The 20,469-nt window shown below is 42.6% G+C and overlaps 3 protein-coding genes across 4 annotated transcripts in view; 2 read left to right on the forward strand and 1 right to left on the reverse strand.

Moving 5' to 3' along the window:
• LOC310717971 (D-amino-acid oxidase-like) overlaps window positions 1–20,469 on the forward strand; it is a 188,335-nt gene that overhangs the window by 32,127 nt on the left and 135,739 nt on the right. The gene's annotated exons all lie outside the window — the stretch shown is intronic.
• On the reverse strand, window positions 332–15,664 carry sart3 (spliceosome associated factor 3, U4/U6 recycling protein). Its single transcript, XM_083526361.1, has 20 exons — window positions 15,646–15,664; window positions 15,265–15,550; window positions 12,806–12,932; window positions 12,336–12,443; window positions 11,730–11,914; window positions 11,490–11,595; window positions 10,029–10,153; window positions 9,783–9,938; window positions 8,309–8,447; window positions 7,316–7,423; window positions 6,329–6,406; window positions 6,066–6,124; window positions 5,847–5,956; window positions 5,577–5,689; window positions 4,928–5,004; window positions 3,504–3,672; window positions 2,971–3,416; window positions 2,710–2,862; window positions 2,386–2,561; window positions 332–2,117 (listed from the first exon to the last, which is right to left on the reverse strand). Exons 2-20 carry the CDS (start codon window positions 15,487–15,489, stop codon window positions 1,925–1,927), a joined length of 2,853 nt encoding a protein of 950 aa, XP_083382487.1. The 5' UTR covers window positions 15,490–15,550; window positions 15,646–15,664; the 3' UTR covers window positions 332–1,924.
• iscua (iron-sulfur cluster assembly enzyme a) lies at window positions 18,601–20,346 on the forward strand. The gene is made up of 5 exons (XM_083526461.1): window positions 18,601–18,755; window positions 19,108–19,221; window positions 19,292–19,402; window positions 19,488–19,566; window positions 19,667–20,346. Exons 1-5 carry the CDS (start codon window positions 18,654–18,656, stop codon window positions 19,753–19,755), a joined length of 495 nt encoding a protein of 164 aa, XP_083382587.1. The 5' UTR covers window positions 18,601–18,653; the 3' UTR covers window positions 19,756–20,346.

Below are 20,469 nucleotides of genomic sequence, written 5' to 3' on the forward strand. Positions count from 1 at the left end.
CACTAACTGCATCAAAAAACAATAAGCAAACATATACAACCAAGGGCCCTGTTTAAGGGCCCCACAATGGTATCTTGATAGTGCTGGGTTTTGATCTCCCGACCTTGCAATCAGAAGTCCAACAGCTTAACCACTGAGCTACTGCTACTCAAGATATAAAAGAAAGAGGCTGGTGAGGGAACGTCTCTTCATAGCTGCTATAGCAGAAGTGATAGAAAGAATTAATTCCCCCAAAAAATATTCAAATGACAAACATTATCATTCGCAATACTATATAGAGTCATCATCCTCCTCTCTTATTGGTTCTTGAAAGAAAAATCACCCGGCACTGTTTTGATGTTCACGTATGGTTTAATTGATCTTGAAACAATTTAGGAAAAGTAGTATGGAGGAGGGGGGAAAAGAAATACGACCATACGACGTTTTCGGCTGTCAGGTAAACAATGAATGAGGAAAAAGGGACCCAAAAAAAAAGACGACGACGACGACATTGGAAGGGGTCTCAAGAAGAATACTTTCTAAAGACATGAGGATTCGGACGAGCTGCAACGGCACGCTTCTTTTCTCGTTACTATTGAGGCCACTGTGGTGATCAGAAGCAAATATTTGGAGCTACTATTCCTTCGGATCGAAATATACAAACGCTGTACAAAAACGGTTTACGGCCTACCGGCGAGGGGAGGCGATCGCTCCACGGACATTCGGTAAAAAGGGACCAGGCGGAGGGAGGGGCTCGAGAAAAAAATTATAATAATATACATCACACGTAATAAATATGCAGTTAAAAGGGGTTCGAGCCTTCCGTTCTCATCTTCTACTACATGGTATGGTGGGTGGGTGGGTGTGTTATATACAGTATGGCAGAGGGGAAACGGGAATCGTTCAGGCAAAACAACATGGAAGGTTCTAGCGATGAAACAGCTGCATAGATTCTTAAATCACGGCAATGTTCATTTCCACAAAGACAGGAAACCATCTAAAGCAAACGGCTCAGCCGGACAGAAGGCCATCCGACCGCTGACCATGTTATAGAAGTCGTACTGACCTCATCTCCAACTGGAGTCAGGTTCTAGATTTGTGTTCGGTTTGCCGACGGAACAGAATTTTCTAACCTCGTGTGAAAACAACGGTCAGGTTTCTCAATACTGTGCCAACAAGGTAAGGCAAAACTGCTGTGTCAGACATCTGGGATCATAACCCTAAAAAAAAAATAAAAAAAAAAAATAATAAAAAAAAACCTAATACAATCACCACACAGGGTTCGACTTGTATGATACGACAAACTCATGGCTTTGTGCAAATCCCCTCCCCCCCATGAAACTGCGGCCACGATCTCGAATCCAGAAAAGGAGTCTTGTCTAGGATTCGTGTTCTGGATTCTTCCCCTCTCAACACAACGGAGTTTTAGCGCTGCGAAATAAATTACGCTGATCACGTTTTTTTTCCCTTCTAACCGAAGCAGTGTTTAAAAAAAAAAAAAAAGCAAACTGATAGCATATACACACAGATTCTAATTTATAACGCACTATAACTTTGTAGTGAATACTAAAATCTTGCTTACGCCTAAATTTGAAATAACAAGGATCACACGCGGATTGACATCGAGAGAAAGAAAGAAAGAAAGAAAGAAAGAAAGAAAGAAAGAAAGAAAGAAAGAAAGAAAGAAAGAAAGAAAGATTTTTCCTTTCAAACCCAATCAAAGAAACAAAATAACGCACTCGTGTCAAGGATACACGGCTAAAACCTTTTTTTTTTTCTTTTTTTTTTCTTTTTTGATAGAACTTGGTGGAGTCGGGTATTTACAGGAAATCGAACGTAAAAGAAAACAAAAAAAGCACTGCTTGTCTTCCTCTATATCGCGTTAAGGACACAGAATGGCTTCTGACACAAGGCAAGTTAACAGGATGTTTTTTTTTTTCTTTTTTCACTTTTTCAGGAGCATCCTTGCAAAATCCTCGTTGGTCAGCGGCTTTGTTTCCAGGTTTTCGGCTTGCACCCCGTCGCTCATGCCGTCCTGCTGCTTGGCCGAGGTGCCGTTCTCCGCTTTCGCCTGTGGTGTGTTCTGACGGTGCAGGGAACGAGGGAGTAAAGAGACCTGTGTGCGTCCTTTTCCACGACTGAAATCAGAACAGAGGAACTCGGTTAGCAAGAAACCAAAAATTGCTTATGGTAACAACCAGCCTGTGACCCCACATCGCTATGCAGTTCTCCGATTCTGAATAGGCAGAAGGTATCGATTAACACGTGGACACTCGGAATGCGAGTTCTTTATCTGTGTTCTTACTATAACCACAATTTTTCGGAAACACTTCATTTCACTAATCATTTCAAAACTGAATATAGATTATATATATATTTGAATTTTCTCTGGTCCGTTGTACTCACGTGCCCTGAAACTGCCTAGGCATCATGCCTCCCAGAGCTGGTGTGAATTCTGTCTTCCTGGATGGAGGATTGCTAATAGCCACCGAGAGCGTGTGGTTCTCCAGCTTCGTCCTGTCCATCTTTAACACGGCCTGAGAAGCCTGCGCCTCGTTCTCAAACTCCACGTAGGCCAGGCCCTGCAGAATACCCCACGCACAAACACAAATCTGGCTTATAACTGTTATAACATTTACAGAAACTTGTATTCGCTGTAGCCTAATAATCAATTGGAAAAATTGGGACGTTTTCAAATATTTTATTACACAAATATTTTATTATGCAAACCTTGGGTTTGCCGGAGCGGTTGGTGACGAGGCGGACGGCTTTGACCGGGCCGTGCTCCTTGCACAGCTCCTCCAGCTTCTCGGCGGTGCAGGAGAAAGGCAGCCCTGAGATGAAGATTTTGTGCTTCTCCATTGAGGTGTTGTATTTGAAAACCTTGGGAGAGCAGAGCAAGGATTCGACTTCCAATCAAAAATAAAACCGCACGCATCCAAGCAACATATTTACATCCCTAAAATATAAACCGCCTTTCGTTCAACGTACCTTAAAGTCAGGGTTCTTGCTCTTGTCCACGCAGGGAGACACGAACATGGGCCGTCCGTCCACTTCGTGCCTGTCGAGCTTCAGCGCATCGCGAGCGACCAGCTCGTCTTCGAACTGCACGTAGCAGTATCCGCGGAACGCGCCCTTCGGCGTGAACACGGGTCGCACCTGCACGACGGTGCCGCAACTTCCGAACGCAGCCCTCATTTTGCCCTCTGGGTCTTCCAGGTTAAAGGCCAAATTACTGACGAACACGCTGCTCGAGTCGTTGCGGTCGTCCGGCACACGGGGCGTCGTGTTTCTCGTTTCCGTCGCCGACTGCTGGTTTTTCCAGATGGATGGTGCCCCGATTGTGGGTTGCGGAGCAGCGCGCCGCCGGAACGACCCGCTTTCGGTTTCCATCTGCTCCTCTTGGACATCCTCTTCACCTTTATGTCTCTTATGCTCTGGAAATTCAGGCACAAATGGATTTTTATGAACAAGATTTAACCAAACTGTGGTTTGTTTTATGCTGCATTCTTTGACGCCCGTACCTGTCTCCTCTCCCCATTCGTCTTCATCCACGTCTTCTGCCTTCCTCTTGTCTCCAGTCCTGTTGGTTTTCTGGCCCTTTTTCTGCGCTTTCTTCTCGGCCTTGGCTTTACGCCGCTGTTCGAATCGATCTTCTTCTTGCTGGAACAGCACAGCCTCCTTCTCCGCTGCCTGTACAGAAACAGAGATCAGATGCAAGACCCAAGTTTCATCAGATACTTTCTTCTATCGCATGTTAAACCGATTAGACACGTACAATTCACCAAATCATCTCATCCATCCCCCAGCACTTGAGCATAACATATTTAGTTACTGAAAGATGATCTCATTTGCCTATTTTTTGTTTTAACTCCAAGTGGCAGATCGGTAACGTAGACACGGCTATGCACATGTAAACAGAGTCAAATCTGGCATCTCCATGCGGTAGAGTGTGGATCGCTCCATTACAGAGCTCCTCCGAGTTCAATTTGCTTAATAGAGCAGCCTGATATGTTTGACATAAAACTGGTGCACTGGTACTACAAGCACACCTGCACAAATAAATGTACACATGAACAGGAGAAGCTAGTTGATGGAGATGAACAGGGGAAGCTAGTTGATGGAGATGAACAGGGGAAGCTAGTTGATGGAGATGAACAGGGGAAGCTAGTTGATGGAGATGAACAGGGAAGCTAGTTGATGGAGATGAACAGGGGAAGCTAGTTGATGGAGATGAACAGGGGAAGCTAGTTGATGGAGATGAACAGGGGAAGCTAGTTGATGAAGATGAACAGGGGAAGCTAGTTGATGAAGATGAACAGGGGAAGCTAGTTGATGAAGATGAACAGGGGAAGCTAGTTGATGGAGATGAATAGGGGAAGCTAGTTGATGGAGATGAACAGGGGAAGCTAGTTGATGGAGATGAACAGGGGAAGCTAGTTGATGGAGATGAACAGGGGAAGCTAGTTGATGGAGATGAACAGGGGAAGCTAGTTGATGAAGATGAACAGGGGAAGCTAGTTGATGAAGATGAACAGGGGAAGCTAGTTGATGGAGATGAACAGGGGAAGCTAGTTGATGGAGATGAACAGGGGAAGCTAGTTGATGGAGATGAACAGGGGAAGCTAGTTGATGGAGATGAACAGGGGAAGCTAGTTGATGGAGATGAACAGGGGAAGCTAGTTGATGGAGATGAACAGGGGAAGCTAGTTGATGGAGATGAACAGGGGAAGCTAGTTGATGGAGATGAACAGGGGAAGCTAGTTGATGGAGATGAACAGGGGAAGCTAGTTGATGGAGATGAACAGGGGAAGCTAGTTGATGGAGATGAACAGGGGAAGCTAGTTGATGGAGATGAACAGGGGAAGCATCGATTAATGCGATTTGTGAATTTAAAACTCAAAAAGGACAACGGAACGGGATGTGGACAGGTGGTTCGGAGTCGTACCTTCGCTCTCTGCTCATTCACTCGATTCAGTCTAGTCTCCGTCTTCTGGACAGCAGCGTCCCAGTCCTCCAGAGAACCTGCAGATGGATATAATAAGCTGTTAAAAGAAAAAGGCAGCAGAGGGGGAAAAAAAAAAAAAAAAGATGCCTGAGAAATAATGAAACGAACGTGCATTATTAACAATAAAATACATAAAAATTAAAAACGGGAGAAGAAAGGAGAGGGCGGCTGAAGTGAGGAGAGGATAGAGAACATGGGAAAGAAAAGGAAGAGAAAAAAGGAGAGGAGCGGGAAGGGGAGAGAAGGAAGAGAAAAAGAAGAAAGAATGGAAAAGGGAAGAGAAAAGGAAAGTGGAAAAGAACAGAGAGGAAGCGAAAGAGAGGAGAGGAAGAGAAAAGGTGAGAGGAAAGGAGAGGAGAGGAAAGTGGAAAAGAGCAGAGAGGAAGAGAAAGAGAGGAGAGAAAGAGAAAAGGTGAGAGGAAAGGAGAGGAAAGGAAGAGAAAGAATAGAGGAGAAGCAGGGGAATAGGAGAGGTTGAAGAGAGAATAGGAAAAGAAGAGAAACCTGTGAATCTATAGGCACAATAACATCCCAGTCAAGGCTTTTAATGCACATCTGGCCAGAACAGCTTGAGTGCTGAAGCACTTACCCTCGACCCTCTCAAAAGTGAGAAGAACGTCACACACGTGCTCTGGATAATCCGACGTGCACTGCACTGCTCGGTGAAGGGCTTTTCGACAATGTGCTGCGTCTCCATACGACCTGGGAACAAATACGACTCAGTACCTGCACTTTCACCACAGTCGTAAACAAACAGCTGGTACTTTTGCTTCGATTGCTGGCCGCGCTGAGGAACGACTTTCTTACAACTGATACCTCGTGCCTGATTTGTTAACACAATATTCTGTGAGACACTGACCTCTCCAGATTGTAATACTCGAGCCACATGTTGGCGTACTTGGCATTCCCTTTTGTCATAATGCTGTCCCACAGTTCTCGTGCTTTCTGCATATTCTTACAGTGCAAAGCCTGTTGAACAGGAAAAGAAACAGCAAATTCGAGAAAAGAAAAACAACAGAAAATGAAATCAATGTAGAAAGAAGAATGAAAAAAGATTCGGAAGAGGATTTGCGCTCACCTCTATTCTGGCCCAGACTTGCATTATTGTACAGGACAGGTCGCCACTCTCGGTAAACCCTGTGACCGATGCCCACAGTCGTGTCAAAAATGCATTATGTTTGAACTGCACTTATACCAAGTAGGAGTCGACAATTAAGTAATTAACCAACTGCGTTTTGTTATTTTTTACATCGATGATGTTCTCTATTAAAAATAAAGTACACACACTTAAAGCAACCACAAACAAATTGATTAGGCCATTAATGCCCCTCCCCCACTTACGTTCCTCCACGTCTTGCTTCAGGTAGTCGAGAGCGCGTGTGAAGGCCGCCCGCAGCTCCTCCAGCTCTCTGCTCCCCTCTGTAATTGATCACAAATCAGCAGGTGACCGAAGTGAACTGTATATTTTCTAAGCTACTGTAAAGTATGGAATGGTAAATGAAGTATGGAATTATAACCATGTTGGTTCAGGATTCCTTTCACATGGAATAAGTCTCCAACATTCCCTGCTCCACAACAACCCGAAACTATTGACCTTCCACCTCCATATGTTTGACTGTGGGGGTGGGGGAGGTCTGCTAACATCATCTCTCCTGGTCCCTGTCTTACACAAGTTCTTCTGTTAGATCCAAAATTGTACAATGTGGACTCATCTGCCCACAAAACTTTGTCCAATTCTTGTGCGTTTGTACCTCTTACCTAAAAGACGGTGTTTCCATATAGAAATTTCCACATTTAAAAATTCCCACAATTGAAATAACCTCCAGCTTTCTGCAACAAGTTTACGTTTAGAAACAGAATCCTTCCAAACTATTTAAATAACGTGGAATACATTAGTGGTTCTGCATAGAGCTGCGTCATGGCAGCAAATCAATCCAGCGCTGTTACTGCCCTCTGGTGACGGCCAACTCTTTATGCCATTTTTATCCTTTGTAATTACAGTTCAGTCTGCAGCTGCTTTAGTGAGATCAGGAATTATTTATTAGAATAATTATGCAAGAGGTGCGATTTTACGAGCGTGTAGGAGGGGAGGAATGAGCCTGTCTGTTTTCTTCATTAGTTTAGTTTTGGACGAATGGAGAGACACACGGAAAAGTTACATGCTTTTTATATAGAGAAGTAAATCATAGGGTTCTTTACAACGGCTTTTTCAGAAAAGAACTTTAGGTGAAACCAACGTCCTTCTCTCTTTTAGCCACACGGCTCATCAGGGACCAAACACATGTAGGTCAGTCTTGGCCAAAAGCTCAGCAATTATCGTCTTCTCACCTTTGCTAAAATCGACACGCCGTCTCAGGTAGTCCAGGTACGACTGCCAGATCTCCACGTAATCGGTGGCCTGGATGAAGCCTGCATTCAGCGCCTTTTCAAACACATCTGCAGAAAAACCACTCTTAGGTCAGACATAGCAATTCAGAATACACTATATGAACAAAAGTTTGTGGACACCTGAGCATGAGACTGGGATGCGCTTCTTTTTAAACATCCTGTTTCCACATTTAGTGGACATTTACTGTTACAAAAATCGCCACTCTTCTGGGGAGATTGGACTTTTTGGAGTGTAAAGTCGTAGATTCGATGCTTCGACGAATTGACTACCAAGCTCACAGTCGAATCTTCGCCGAGGTGTTATGAAATGCGGATCATGCCATTTTGTTTAGACAGGGGTGCTCGATGTCTGATTTCACATAAAACTACTGGTTTACTCCCAATATGTTTCTATACAGCCCATTAGGATAAATAAAAATGTAAAAACAAAGCAGCTTTTAATAAATACATTGTGTGTCAATACCTTGTGTGAATAAACATCTATTGGGGAAGAACCGTATATGGTTTGGAAAGTCGGGTGTCCCAATACTTTAGTCCATATATAGGCACACTTATTAATATTGCTTTTCAACATATACAGATAGGTGACAGAATAAACAAAAGAAATATATATTGTCGATGAAACGAGTCCACGCTAATGGGTGTGGCCTTATCCGGGATGACTCCGCCCCAATCCACAGCAAATGAGAATATAAAATAAAAAAAAGACACTGAGGCCTTGACATACAAAATGCAACACCTATGGGGTAATTTTGGAGTCTCTCTCAACCATCACCACCTCTATCATCAAAACATTTAGAAAAGTGATTACTCAAGAATTATAGTATCTGAATGCTCTACTGGTGTCTTTTAATGGACAAGGACCTGTTTTTCTTTTACCTTGTCACCTGTCTGAATTACTACTATTAGGACTTTTTTTTTCAGATTCAGTACCAGAGACTATGTGATGCTCTGCGCTGTGTCTCTCCAGAGCCACCAGGTAGCTCTTCCACAAGCCCATGGTCCAGGGGCAGTTCCGGACCGCCCGTTCATGACAGGACAACACCAGCTCCTTGATCTTCAACTGGCGATCCTGAGGGGGATGACAGCAAAAGAACCCGTTACTAATTACTCGTTTAACAGATCGCAAAAGAAAATCATAGATCACACAAGGGGTGGATTACAGTGTACATTTTAGCCGTATTTGAGCAAATCACTTTGGACAACAAGAAATTGGTATTAGCTTGCTCTATGTACATGGTTATTACAAGGTTGAAGATCAGAAGCTGCACATACGCCTCTCAAAAGCACGTTTTACCATCTACCAAACTTGCCTTACAGGATTTCAAACTGCTACGACCAGCGGGAAGTCTCTATTCCGATCCGACTCTTCACTCTGCCTACCAGCAGATGGAGCCGGCTTACTGCTATTAAAAAATGTCCTGGAAGCCAGCCGAGAAGTCTTGTTACATAAAGCTGTTTGTCTCCAAATGAAACCTGATTCTCAAAAACATTTTTGGAGAACGCGATTGCAACACGCATGCGACGTTTCTCCAAATACCACACTACTGTTCTTTTTTTCCTGGAATCTTCCTCAATTTACTGGATAAGCTCGTAGTGTCTATGTATTTTTTCAGTGCCTAGGACGTGTATTCCCAGAGCAACACGTCTCACCGCTACACTTTTGTCTGAATCGTGATAAATAAATCAGATAAAAGCATTAAGGGGAAAAATAAAGGATGCAGTGTGTTTACAGTGAAACAGAGCATATAATCCAGTTACGCACAGCTGACAAGATTTTAATCAGTTTAGCGTACAAGCAGGCGGTGAACTTAATTACACATTCGCTTTTAATGCACTATCATCCGCTAGAGCAATGCTCCTGGATCGAAGAAAAGCCTAAATGTTCAGGCATGGATTAACATCCTCACCACAGCTGTTAAGGCCATTCCACCTGAAGCTCTCGTTTAGTCATCTCTCCCTCTCTTTTCCTCCCCTCCCCTCCTTTCGCCATCTGTGCTAGAGCCCCTAATGGGCCGGTGTGCATTTGTGGCTAGTGCTGCTCATTAGCATGTCATTAAAACGCTCTCGAATAAATTAAACGAGGAGGCATGTGCACAGGTGATTAAAAAATGTATTTAAAAAAACGGGCATAGTGACTGGATGAGTGTGTGAGAGTATCAAAGGGGGCACAATTTGATGCATTCTGAACTTAATTTTTCAACAGGCGATCAGTAATCTTAAAAGAAGACACAAATGGCTGGTATTTTTGAACACTTAAATAAATCTAATGTAAAATGAATTTTGACGCAGTATATATTCACAGTCAAATTGCTATTCGAGCGCTTTTAAATATACACTAACATACGCCCATGCCGAAGTTCACGTTCGGTTCATGTTTGCGCATATAAACACTCCGGGTTCTTACCAGATAGATTGTGTATTTGGCCCAAAGGTCTGGAACTAAGCAATTCTCCGCCAGCGCTCTCTCGAAGATGATCTGAACTCGAGCGGGGTCTCCCTCCTTCATCTCGTACTCGATGTAAGTCTGATACTCGGCCAGCTTCGGCGGCTCGGACATCAACTACAGCACAAGGGAAAAGCGTGTTAACGTGAGGGTGGTTTGCAATTATTATTATTTATTTATTTATTTTTATAGAAATATAAGCTATACCAGAGCCTCTTCGTAAGGCCTGTGACTCTCCAGCTGCTGCAGAGCTTTCTTGTAATGCTGTGTGACCATCGCCGGTATACCCTCATCTGTCCAATCTGAGTATTCAGTGTATGTGCTCTCCATATCTGTATATCATAATAACAAGGCTGATTACCATGAACAGCCAATTATTCCAGTTTTCTGTTCTAAGGATCAGGGAAACGCTTCATTTGATACACAATACGAACAAAAGTTTGTGGACAACCTGACCATAAGGTTTGTATGCGCTTTTTTAAAGCCCTCATTTGCTCTTATAATAACCTCAAATATTCTGGGAAGATGTTCCACTAGATTGTGGATTGTGGCCACACAGCAGGTTGGGCCAATGGCTTGATGCTGATGCCAAATTCTGAAATGCCACTGATCATCAGGCCAGGTGGCATTTCATTAATCAACTGTCTAATTGTGATGAACCTGTGTTCTCTGTATCCTCATAATCCTGTTCTTGGCTGACAGGAATAGAACCAGAAATGGCTTTCAATTGTTGAAGCAGTTTATCTGCTTTAAAGTCTGATGTCTTACAGCATCTAAGATGCTTTCGAATCAAAGCAATTCTAAAAAGAGTGCATTCATCTCAGACATCTCTCATCACCTGCTCGTCCATACAGTTTATCCAATCAGCCAATAATTGGTATGGATGTTAGTGCAAGATGACCTAGTTTAAATATTAATTAAATAAATAAAGATATGTCTGATCTTCTGGGATTTCACACCCAACACAAAAAAAGCACTAAGTGAGTGGCAGCTGTGTGAACAAAAAACACCTGGGAGAAAAGACAGCTGCCAGGAAGGATACAATATCTCAATGAATCACTCCTCACAACCATGGTGAGCTGAGAAGCATCAGATTCAAGGCCGAGAACAAAATCTACCGTACCGTTTTGTTTATTCATTCCGGATCATCGCTTTTGACACCTTTTCTTTCTTTCTTTTTTTTATTTTTTTTACACACACAGAGGCTGTAACGCAGGTGGTTGCAGCCAAACGTGAAAAAAAATATTTCCTAGAAAAGAGCAGGAAAGCCAAGAAAACATGAGCCAAGCTGCGCAGAAGCTTTGTGTGTTTTGGCTTTGTTTTTGGGGTTGGGGGAGAAGGAGGGGAAAAAAAAAATTATAAAAAATAAAATGTTTTTTTTTTTTCCTTATTTTTTTCTTTTAAATCAATGTCAACAATGCTCTCATGCACACACCCCCAGACCATCTGGCTAGGTGCAGGTGGCGTGGGCGACCAGCTGTTGGCTCCTTATATAGCTCATGCCTGTGTGTGTAGGTTTGCATGGAGAAGCTGTAAATCCAGCTCCATTCTGGTGTCTGACCTGTTTTATTCTTCTCTACTCTATGAACCGACAATGTAAAACAGAGACATAATCTGTGCGTACATGACCCTCCTCCATGACGGAAGCAAAAAGATAAAAGGTATTACCCATTAGAGGTATTGCGAGCTGCCTTCTGAAGAGAGTGTGAATTCTTTCAAGCTGCACATTCAGCTGCTCCTGTTGCTCAGGACTCGAGACACTGCCAGGAGGAGGCTGTAACAGATAGCGGACCATGTTAATGTTTAATCCTTCGCTGGAGGCAGCAGGAGCTCAACTTAACAGCTATCCAAACTACACCGAACCACATATTGAACGATAGCGACTTTGTGCACTAAAGAAAGCATCACCTGAAGGGTGGACAGAATGGCGATCTCGAACTCCCGAAACGCCTCCCAGAGCGCAGCTCCTTTGGTCATGTGCAAACCAACGGCTGTCAGAGCCCTCTCGAAGATGGCGCGCACTCGGTCGATGCCTCCGGCAGCCCCCATGCCGCCTATAGAGTACTGAGCAAACTCCAACCAGATATCGGGACCTATGAGAAAGATGGCGAAAAAACACACAGGTTAACAAAACCATACTGAACATCAAAATACCGATCATGTTTCAGTTCTGTATTACTGGAAAAGCATTTTAAAAATCTCTCTTTTCTATTATTTTTTTTTTAAGAAACCTAAATAGCATCTGCTCAATCACAAGCAAGAATGAGTCATGGATTTTGGACGCTATTTGCCATCGCTGCAGATGGCTTTTACTTGATTACGGATGTCAAAAATAAATTGTAACATTTTAAATTCCACAGAGATTCAATGGGTCACTTATTTACAATGTGCCAGCTGTTACATTTTACTGCCAGATGGGGGGTGAGAAAAAAATTGGAAAGATTTTCCAAACTGCTACCAGAACAAGCGAGCGAGTCAGATTACTATTCATTCAGAAACGGGGCCGGCGCTTACAGATGTAGTCTTTTATGGCTTTCTCAAAGAGCTCGTAGATCTTCTCGCGCTCCACCTCGTCGCCCTCGGTCAGGCCGATTTCATCCTTCAGCCAGTCCAGCCAGATCTCTGCGAAGATCAATAAAGATCAAGGGTAATTATTTCACGAGATTCAGTTGTAACTCAGAGTCTGAGGAGCACATGGAATAAACGCACTCCAAGAGTCAATAACTTAAGAGTGCTTTAGTACACCTTTAATACACCTCCATAGACAGGAATAGAAACTCCTACCACCCACGGTGACACAGACCCAGGAGACGTTCACTCGTTTATTCATCTCGTATTTAAAAAACCCTTGTCACTTGTGTCTTTTCCCCCATTCATAACAACCCATTACAAATCTTCTAAAAAAAAAAAAAAAAAACACAGCTCAAACCACAGCTAAATAATCAGGCTGTTTTTTTCCTTCGTGAAAACATTTCAGCTCGTACCTTCGGTAAGCGGGAACAGCTCGCTCATCTTCTGCCTGGCCTTGCGCAGTCTGTACAGCTTCCCCTCCTGCCTCAACAGCTTGATCAGGTCGACGTGGCAATTGTAATCAAATGCATTGATTGACAGCTGCAAAAAAAATAAAAAAAAACTGTAGTATATTAATGCTGTTTGCACAAAATATCTATGGGAGCTCTGTGGAGACATTTGGTGATCACTGGATCATCACATATTTACAATCATCATAACATTAACAAAACTTGGACATGAATGTATTACAGATCATTAAGCCTGCTTCTGATTTCTTCTGATTTTGTAGCTTGACAAAGCTATATCATTGAAATCGGTGTGTCTACAGTCACTCAGCTTCCACTGACAAATCGGGCTAAAAAAAACATTTTTAGGTCAGGACGAGTAAAAGAGCAGAGATTAGTGACAAAATCAGACTCGGGCTCCAATGACGCTGGACAACCCGTTGATTCCGTGTTTGTTTAGTGAAATCTAAAGCGTAAAAAATCTACCAGTGTGCATGTATTCATAATAAAGAAGGCTTTATTACAGACAATTAAGAGAGGAAATTAAAAAGATGGTGGATTATCGGAAAATTGTTTTATGTTTAAGCACTGGATGGGGAGGGGTGCAGTATTCTCTCTTCGCTGTCAATCACAGCGTTTCCTAGCCAGATGTCTAGTTTTCCTCAGAGTGAATGTTATTCGTCAAACCGAACGAATGATGGCAGGATGCGTGCCACGGCGAAATAGACAAAAGCCTCGTCAGTCCAGTTCTGATTCAGTGAGCAGCTGTCAGCAATGTGATCCTGTGCCGATAAAAAAAAAGACATTTTCTCCTCTTTCACAAAGTAGAATGTGGGAATTTTACTGTTTGACCAAAAGATGCTAAAAAGAAAAAAAATCTATTTGTGTTCTCTTTTCTTTCTTTTTTTTTTTTTTTTATGTCTAATGTCTATAGCGTTTATTATACAAATCACCTCGAATCTGCTCTTGTATTAGGAGTCTGATGCCTGCCCACCTGCCTACCTACCTTACCCTACTGTACCATATCTGAGGATGGTTCCACATAAACAGCCTATAGATCCATGAAGATCCTGAGCAACTCAAGATCTTGGAGGATGGATTTGGCCTGTAATATTCTACTACAATGGATAAGATCACAGTTTCCATGAACAGTCCCTGTCACTGGACAGTACACCTCATAAATGATGGAACTGTAATGAACTGACATTCGGTGTCACTCAGATGAGTAGTCTGGGTCCTCTCAAAGTTTTTCAGAAGGTCTCAGGAAATTTTTATCCTTTTCCAGAGTGACCACTTTATTAGGGAACTTAACATGATATGGAACAAACGTACACTTACACACAAATTAAACATATACATTCCTGCTTTATAACCTCTTAATAGCTGTAAAGCTGTTTTGGGACAATGTCAATTGTTAAAAGCGTTCTAGAATATAATTTGAACTTGAATATTAGATTGTTTACCAGGTGGCACTGATATGATCATGTACTTTCATTTTGTCTTTTTTTTTTTATATATCACAACTTAATGGTGCACCTTAATGGCGAGATAACGTGCAGCGGTAAAAGTGGGTTCAGTTTTGATTCCGTCAACAGCTGTCAAAGTGTCTGCAATGCGATCCTTGTGTATCAGTTAAAAGTAAAGTAAATGCTCTCCCTTTTCAGAGTTTTAAACAGGAATTTGACAAAGATGCAGGAGATACAGACCCATTTTATTGATTTCTTTTGGAAAACTGTATTCTGTGTTGGAGGCACTGCTATACCTACCGTACCAACACCACCTTCCAGGTATCTGATATGCAAATGCGGGTTGTGACGTCACCTGGCACGACGCTCATCCGAAACAAACGACGCTCAGAACTACTTTTCTCGCCAATCGCCGCGCATGCGTCAGGAAATAATGCGCAAAAAGAGGACTAATTCCTCTTTGTCAGAAGTCGATCCAGCTTTCTAATTGATTCGTCTGATCGATTGCATGCTGTGGGTTTCACACTCCTTCTTTGAATAAAGCTACATACGCGAAGGCGCTGTGGGTCGCACGCCCACGGCATGGCGCGCACTTTGATTGCATGTTCTACAGCCAGAAAGTCTTCCGTGCGTCTAATCTAATCGGATGCAAGCAGCATTATATACGTATAATCCAGATCATAATCAGATCCGGATTATTGCGTAGATGCTAAACATTTTTGTTGGGGAATTGGAGAGAGAAGCCTTTAGAAGGTGAAAGTTTGTGCACCATCACCTACAAACATGTGATGAAAACATCTGTATGTGGGAGGGAAGAAAGCATCACCTTTACCTTCAGAATGAGACAATTATTAAGGAGACAGGTTAATTTGTCCGTCTGCGTAGCCACGGCTAGCTAGCTGACGCCATTCATTCTCACAGACCGACGGCTAGCTCGGTTCGGGCTTAGCTTAGCTTTACCTGCTCCTCCAGGCGCTGGATCTCTGCCTCGTTTTCCCGCTCGTCCTCGGACGTGTCGTCGTCGTCGTCCGCTTCGTCTTCGGAGTTCTCAGCGCCCATGGCCTCTTCGTCTTCCTCTCCTTCTCCCGACTCCATTTCTCGCTCCATCTCTTCTTCTTCCTCCTCCTCGTCCTCCTCCTTGATATCGGCTAGCAGCGCCTCAGCTTCGTTCCCAGTCGCCGCCATGTTTCGCGAGGATCTGCCTAGTAACAGAATGCGCGTGCCCGTACCACAGCCTACGTAGGAGCTACGTATTTGGGGGGGGAAACAGAAAAATAAATAACTGTATATGTAGATATCATAAAATTTCGACTTAGTAAATGAGGAAATATTATCGGATACTCGTTAATGCGCGAACATTCCGCCGAGGAAAAAGTGTTAACACTCAGTGCGACGGCGGATCAAATTATTTTTTTTGTGCAGGAGTCGATTCTTCGTTTCGAAGCTTTGAGAGCCGACTTTTTGGAGTCGATTTTAGAGTCTCTCTCTCTCTCTCTCTCTCTCTCTCTCTCTCTCTCTCTCTCTCTCTCTCTCTCTCTCTCTCTCAGGCCTGTTCATCGGGAATAAATAAATGTAAAAAAATTAAAAATACATTTATAATTCTTACTGTCTGTAAAGCTGCTTTGAGACAATGTCCATTGTAAACAGCTATATAGAAATAAACTTAAAGCTTAATATAAATTACAGCACAGTGACCTTCTTTCTTACGATCCCCCCAGATTGTTAGGAAGCTGGGGTCAGAGCGCAGTAGCAGACATAGTTAATGGGCACAATAATTGCAGCTTGGCGATACTGTGGCTCGAACACGTATCCCTCCGGTCGGCAGTGGCGTGCCGTCACAGAATACGTGTTAAATTATTCCCATTAGTCCATTCATTTCATAGTATTTCTCTGAGGTAGACTGCCTCTAGGATCGTTATTTTAAACTCCGAGACCCTCTAGATGGCATTCAATTACGTCTACATTTTCATGCGACTAGCGTGCGCTAATCAGAGCTCACGACACGCATCTGTAGCAAACTGCACAAGCTCAAATGTATTGGATTGAATTTAATCGCTGTTTATTTTTTTTCTTTCTTTATTCCACTAAGGCTGACAGAGGAGAAGAAATTCATTTGGTATACAAGATGGACTTTTTAAGAAAAGCTAGAGGTTGTGCGGAAAGGTCAGCCCTAACAGTTCAAAAGTCTTTTTCAGGAACCATTTATACTTTAGAATTTTCTTTCCTGTAGGATTGACACCAAAACATTCCTTCAACATGTTCATTTGAAATCCCCTGGAAGATGCAGCGCTCTGTTCTACAGTGTTTCGATATAATATTGGTGCTTACCATAAATTATGGTATTAAAAAGTAAATTGATTTTAGGCAGGACCCCACTGAAGGCCAATAAAGAGTACAGTTCCCACCTGTATATCCATTCTTCATGGACATAGAAACAGTACTGTATATTGTCCTTATTTTGCAAGGTTTTTACCCCATTAATGCTCTATTTGAATAAACATTTCTAGTCTTTTCATTAAACCTAGCCTTAACATTTTTCTACATCTTATTGCTTGTACTTTAGTGTATATTAATGATTTGGCTGCAGTGAATTGTGAACTGTCAATTCACTGTATATCCTAGATATTTTCTACATATCCATCATCTGTATATCCAATGTGTATACCTTTGTAAAATTGTACATACAATGTGCATATTCCATATTGTAAATGTATAAAGCTCACATTCTCCACACATATTGCGCCACACTAATACCATTTCATATTCAGATGTGTTTGTGTGTATATGTATACACAGTATCTCACAAAAGTAAGTGTACCCCCCACATTTTAGCAACCATTTTATTAGATCGTCTCAAGAGAAAATACTATAGAAATGAAACTTGGATATTTTAGAGTAGTCAATGTGCAGCTTGTATAGAAGTATAGACGCCTGCTTTTTACACAATAATGGCTGTATGTTGTTATTTTCAATCTTTACTGCTGTACCAGGAGGTAGAAGCTTAATGGTTTGGGTTTTTTTTGGAGCAACAACATGGCTACCATTTTATACTTCAACACCATGCAATTCCGTCTAATTGGACTTCATTATACATCAAGACAATAAAGCATACATCCAAGCTCTGTAAGCATTATATAGAAAGGCTGAAGTGTTTTTTATCATGAAATCGCCTGCCTGGTCACTGCACCCAAATGCTATTGAACTGCTCTGGGATGAACTGTATTGCAAAGTCAGTAAGAAATCTTCAGCTAGGGAAGAGCAGCATGGGCAAGTTTTACAGGGGAATGTTCAAATGTTTACTAGTTCAACAGTAAAAGACCTCATAGCACAAAAACAGCCTTCTTTCACCTTAGAAATATTGCTAAGCTAAGAAACATGTCTATATCTGATCCAGAGAAGCTCATCCACGTGTCCATGACCTCCAGACTGGACTATTGTAATGCATTAATAGTTGGATGTCCTGCATCATGAATAAACAAGCTACAGTTTGTCCAGAATGCAGCAGCCAGAGTTCTCACAAGGTCGAGAAAATATCACCATGTAACCCCAATCTTATCATCTCTACATGACTACAAACTGTTGCTACTTACTTACAAAACACTAAATGGTTCGGCTCCCGTGTATCTATCCAGTCTTCTAACACGCTACAATCCGTCAAGCTCCTTGAGATCTTAAAACTCCGGACTTCTGGTAGTTCCTAGAATAGCAAAGTAGACTACAGGTGGTAGAACACTCACATTTAGCTCCTAAACTTTGGAATAGTCTTCCTGACAGTGTTCGGGGCTCAGACCCACTCTCCCAGTTTAAGTGCAGATTAAAAAGGCTCTGGCATGGGGAAATTGTTGGATCTATGATGATCTTAGATGCTATTTTATGAGTTGCTCAGTAGCTCCTGGTTCCACAACATCAAACGACTGTACATAAGGCCATAAAAAGGACATTACTCATAATCACACACTCCGGTACTCATGTAAGTTCTCACTCTTCAGTGTTTTGTATTGTTTTTAAGATTTATAATCACACCCTTGATATCACCCAAAAATGAGGATGGGTTCCCCTTTTGAGTCTGGTTCTACATTTAAATGTACATTATAAAAAGCGATATAGAAATAAACTTGAACTCATTCATGAGAATAATGTAGAACATGTGAACAATCATATATTTGTTTGGTCAAAGTAAATCTTCATTTATCTTCAAATCATCATTGCCTGATTTGTTGCATAGATATATGGAAATATAGAAGCCCTCTCAGCCGCGACCCCTGCTGGCCGCAAATAGGGATCGCTTGTTGTTGATTTTTTTCGCCTATATACATGCGCACTTCCTGCCAGGTAACGTCACAGCTAACATGGCGCTCGGTTCAGTCAGAAGTTGTTTCGCGTCCTTCGGATTTCTCCGCAGGAACCTGACAGGGCCTGAGATTCAAGCTGTTTGCTGCTACCACAAAAAGGTGAGTAAAAACACAGTGTTCCAAGTTGATTTTTATTTTGTTTTTTAAAGTTTTTCCGTGAGCCAGAATGAACTTTGGGGCTGAGATGAAGTGTTATGTAGCGCTCGGGTTGTTCGCGTTAGGAGAGCAGTTAGACGCGAATCCCAATTCCAGACCAGTCCCTTTCTAACTGCACTACTTAGGGTATGAAATGAGCAGAACACTTCTACACGGAAGCACCCTCTTTAGTGCGCTATAACTCCATTTGGAAACCGGCCTAACTTCTTCTAGCAATATAACGCCCTCTCGTGCACGCATGCAGTGTCTGAGTCATTGTTGATGAACCTGTAACGTTCCTGGTTTCATGTTGCAGGTGGTGGATCACTACGAGAACCCACGCAATGTTGGTTCTTTGGATAAGAACGCCAAGAACGTGGGGACCGGGTTGGTAGGAGCCCCTGCTTGTGGGGACGTCATGAAACTGCAGGTACGATAGACGTGACGTCATCGCGTGCGTTTGTGTGTATACATTATGTCTCTAATCACGTGACTTTCAGATCCAGGTTGACGAGAACGGAAAGATAGTAGACGCCAGATTCAAGACGTTCGGCTGCGGATCAGCCATCGCGTCAAGTTCCCTGGCCACGGAATGGATCAAAGGCAAAACGGTACGTCCTGGTTTGTGTGTGTGTGTGTATTTTTTGTGTGTTTGTTTTTGTGCTCATCCGTACGTTGTTTCGACTCCCTCGCTAGATCGACGACGCGATGAAAATCAAGAACACTGACATCGCCAAGGAACTGTGCCTTCCACCGGTGAAGCTTCACTGCTCTAGTGAGTTCCCACATTCCACACACAGCGTTTGTCTATAAACAAACATGTCCGCTTTATTTATTGCACTGTATACTTGTTTATCCACCCCCCCACCCCCCAGTGCTCGCAGAGGACGCCATCAAGGCCGCCCTGGCCGACTACAAACTCAAACAGAAGGACGAGGACAAGGTGGCTGAGGCTCGAAATTAAAGCAAGCTTTAATCCTCTCCTCTCTAGAAAGATCGCTCCGACAACCAACACGTGGATCCTCCGCTTCGGCGCTTCAGAAAATGTTGTCCTGATTGCCGTGACGTGTCCAGAGTTGTTTTTATTTTTCAGGGTGTTGAGTGCAATGCGAAAGGGTGATGGGTTTTTCTGGATGTCTTTCCGAATCACGCACAAAGATGAAAGTGTTTGGTCTGCGTCCCTTTTTTGTTGTTGTTTGTATGTATTTGTTTGAGCCTAATCCAGACCGAAGCAGAGCAGGGATTTCATCGTAAGCAAGAAATCGGAGCTAATCCGTCTTCAGCAGACTTGTTTGAAAAATTGCATTTCACTCCCAAACACACTGCATTTTTTTCGACCCTAAAGCACGTAATAATAATTATTAAAAAGGTGTACACGTCTTGCTTATATCCAACCCAACGTACGAGACCGAAGGCAATCTGCTCCAAAACTTGTATATTTGTTTACGTTCCACGTCATGTAAATACGGCAGTTGCGAATCCGTAATCTTACACGCACAACCAAGCAAAGTGATGCTGTATTCTATTAAAGCTTTATTAAACTTGTTAAACATGGTGTTTGTCTGAGCTTGTTTTTTTTTTCCCCAGCAGTGTTCGCCCACGTGAATTGGTGATATTTCTATCATTTTGCTAATTATTTTTCAGATTCTACATCAACAATCACACTATCAATAAAACA

Source organism: Silurus aristotelis, assembly GCF_946808225.1.
Source record: "Silurus aristotelis genome assembly, chromosome: 23".
NCBI lineage: Eukaryota > Metazoa > Chordata > Actinopteri > Siluriformes > Siluridae > Silurus > Silurus aristotelis.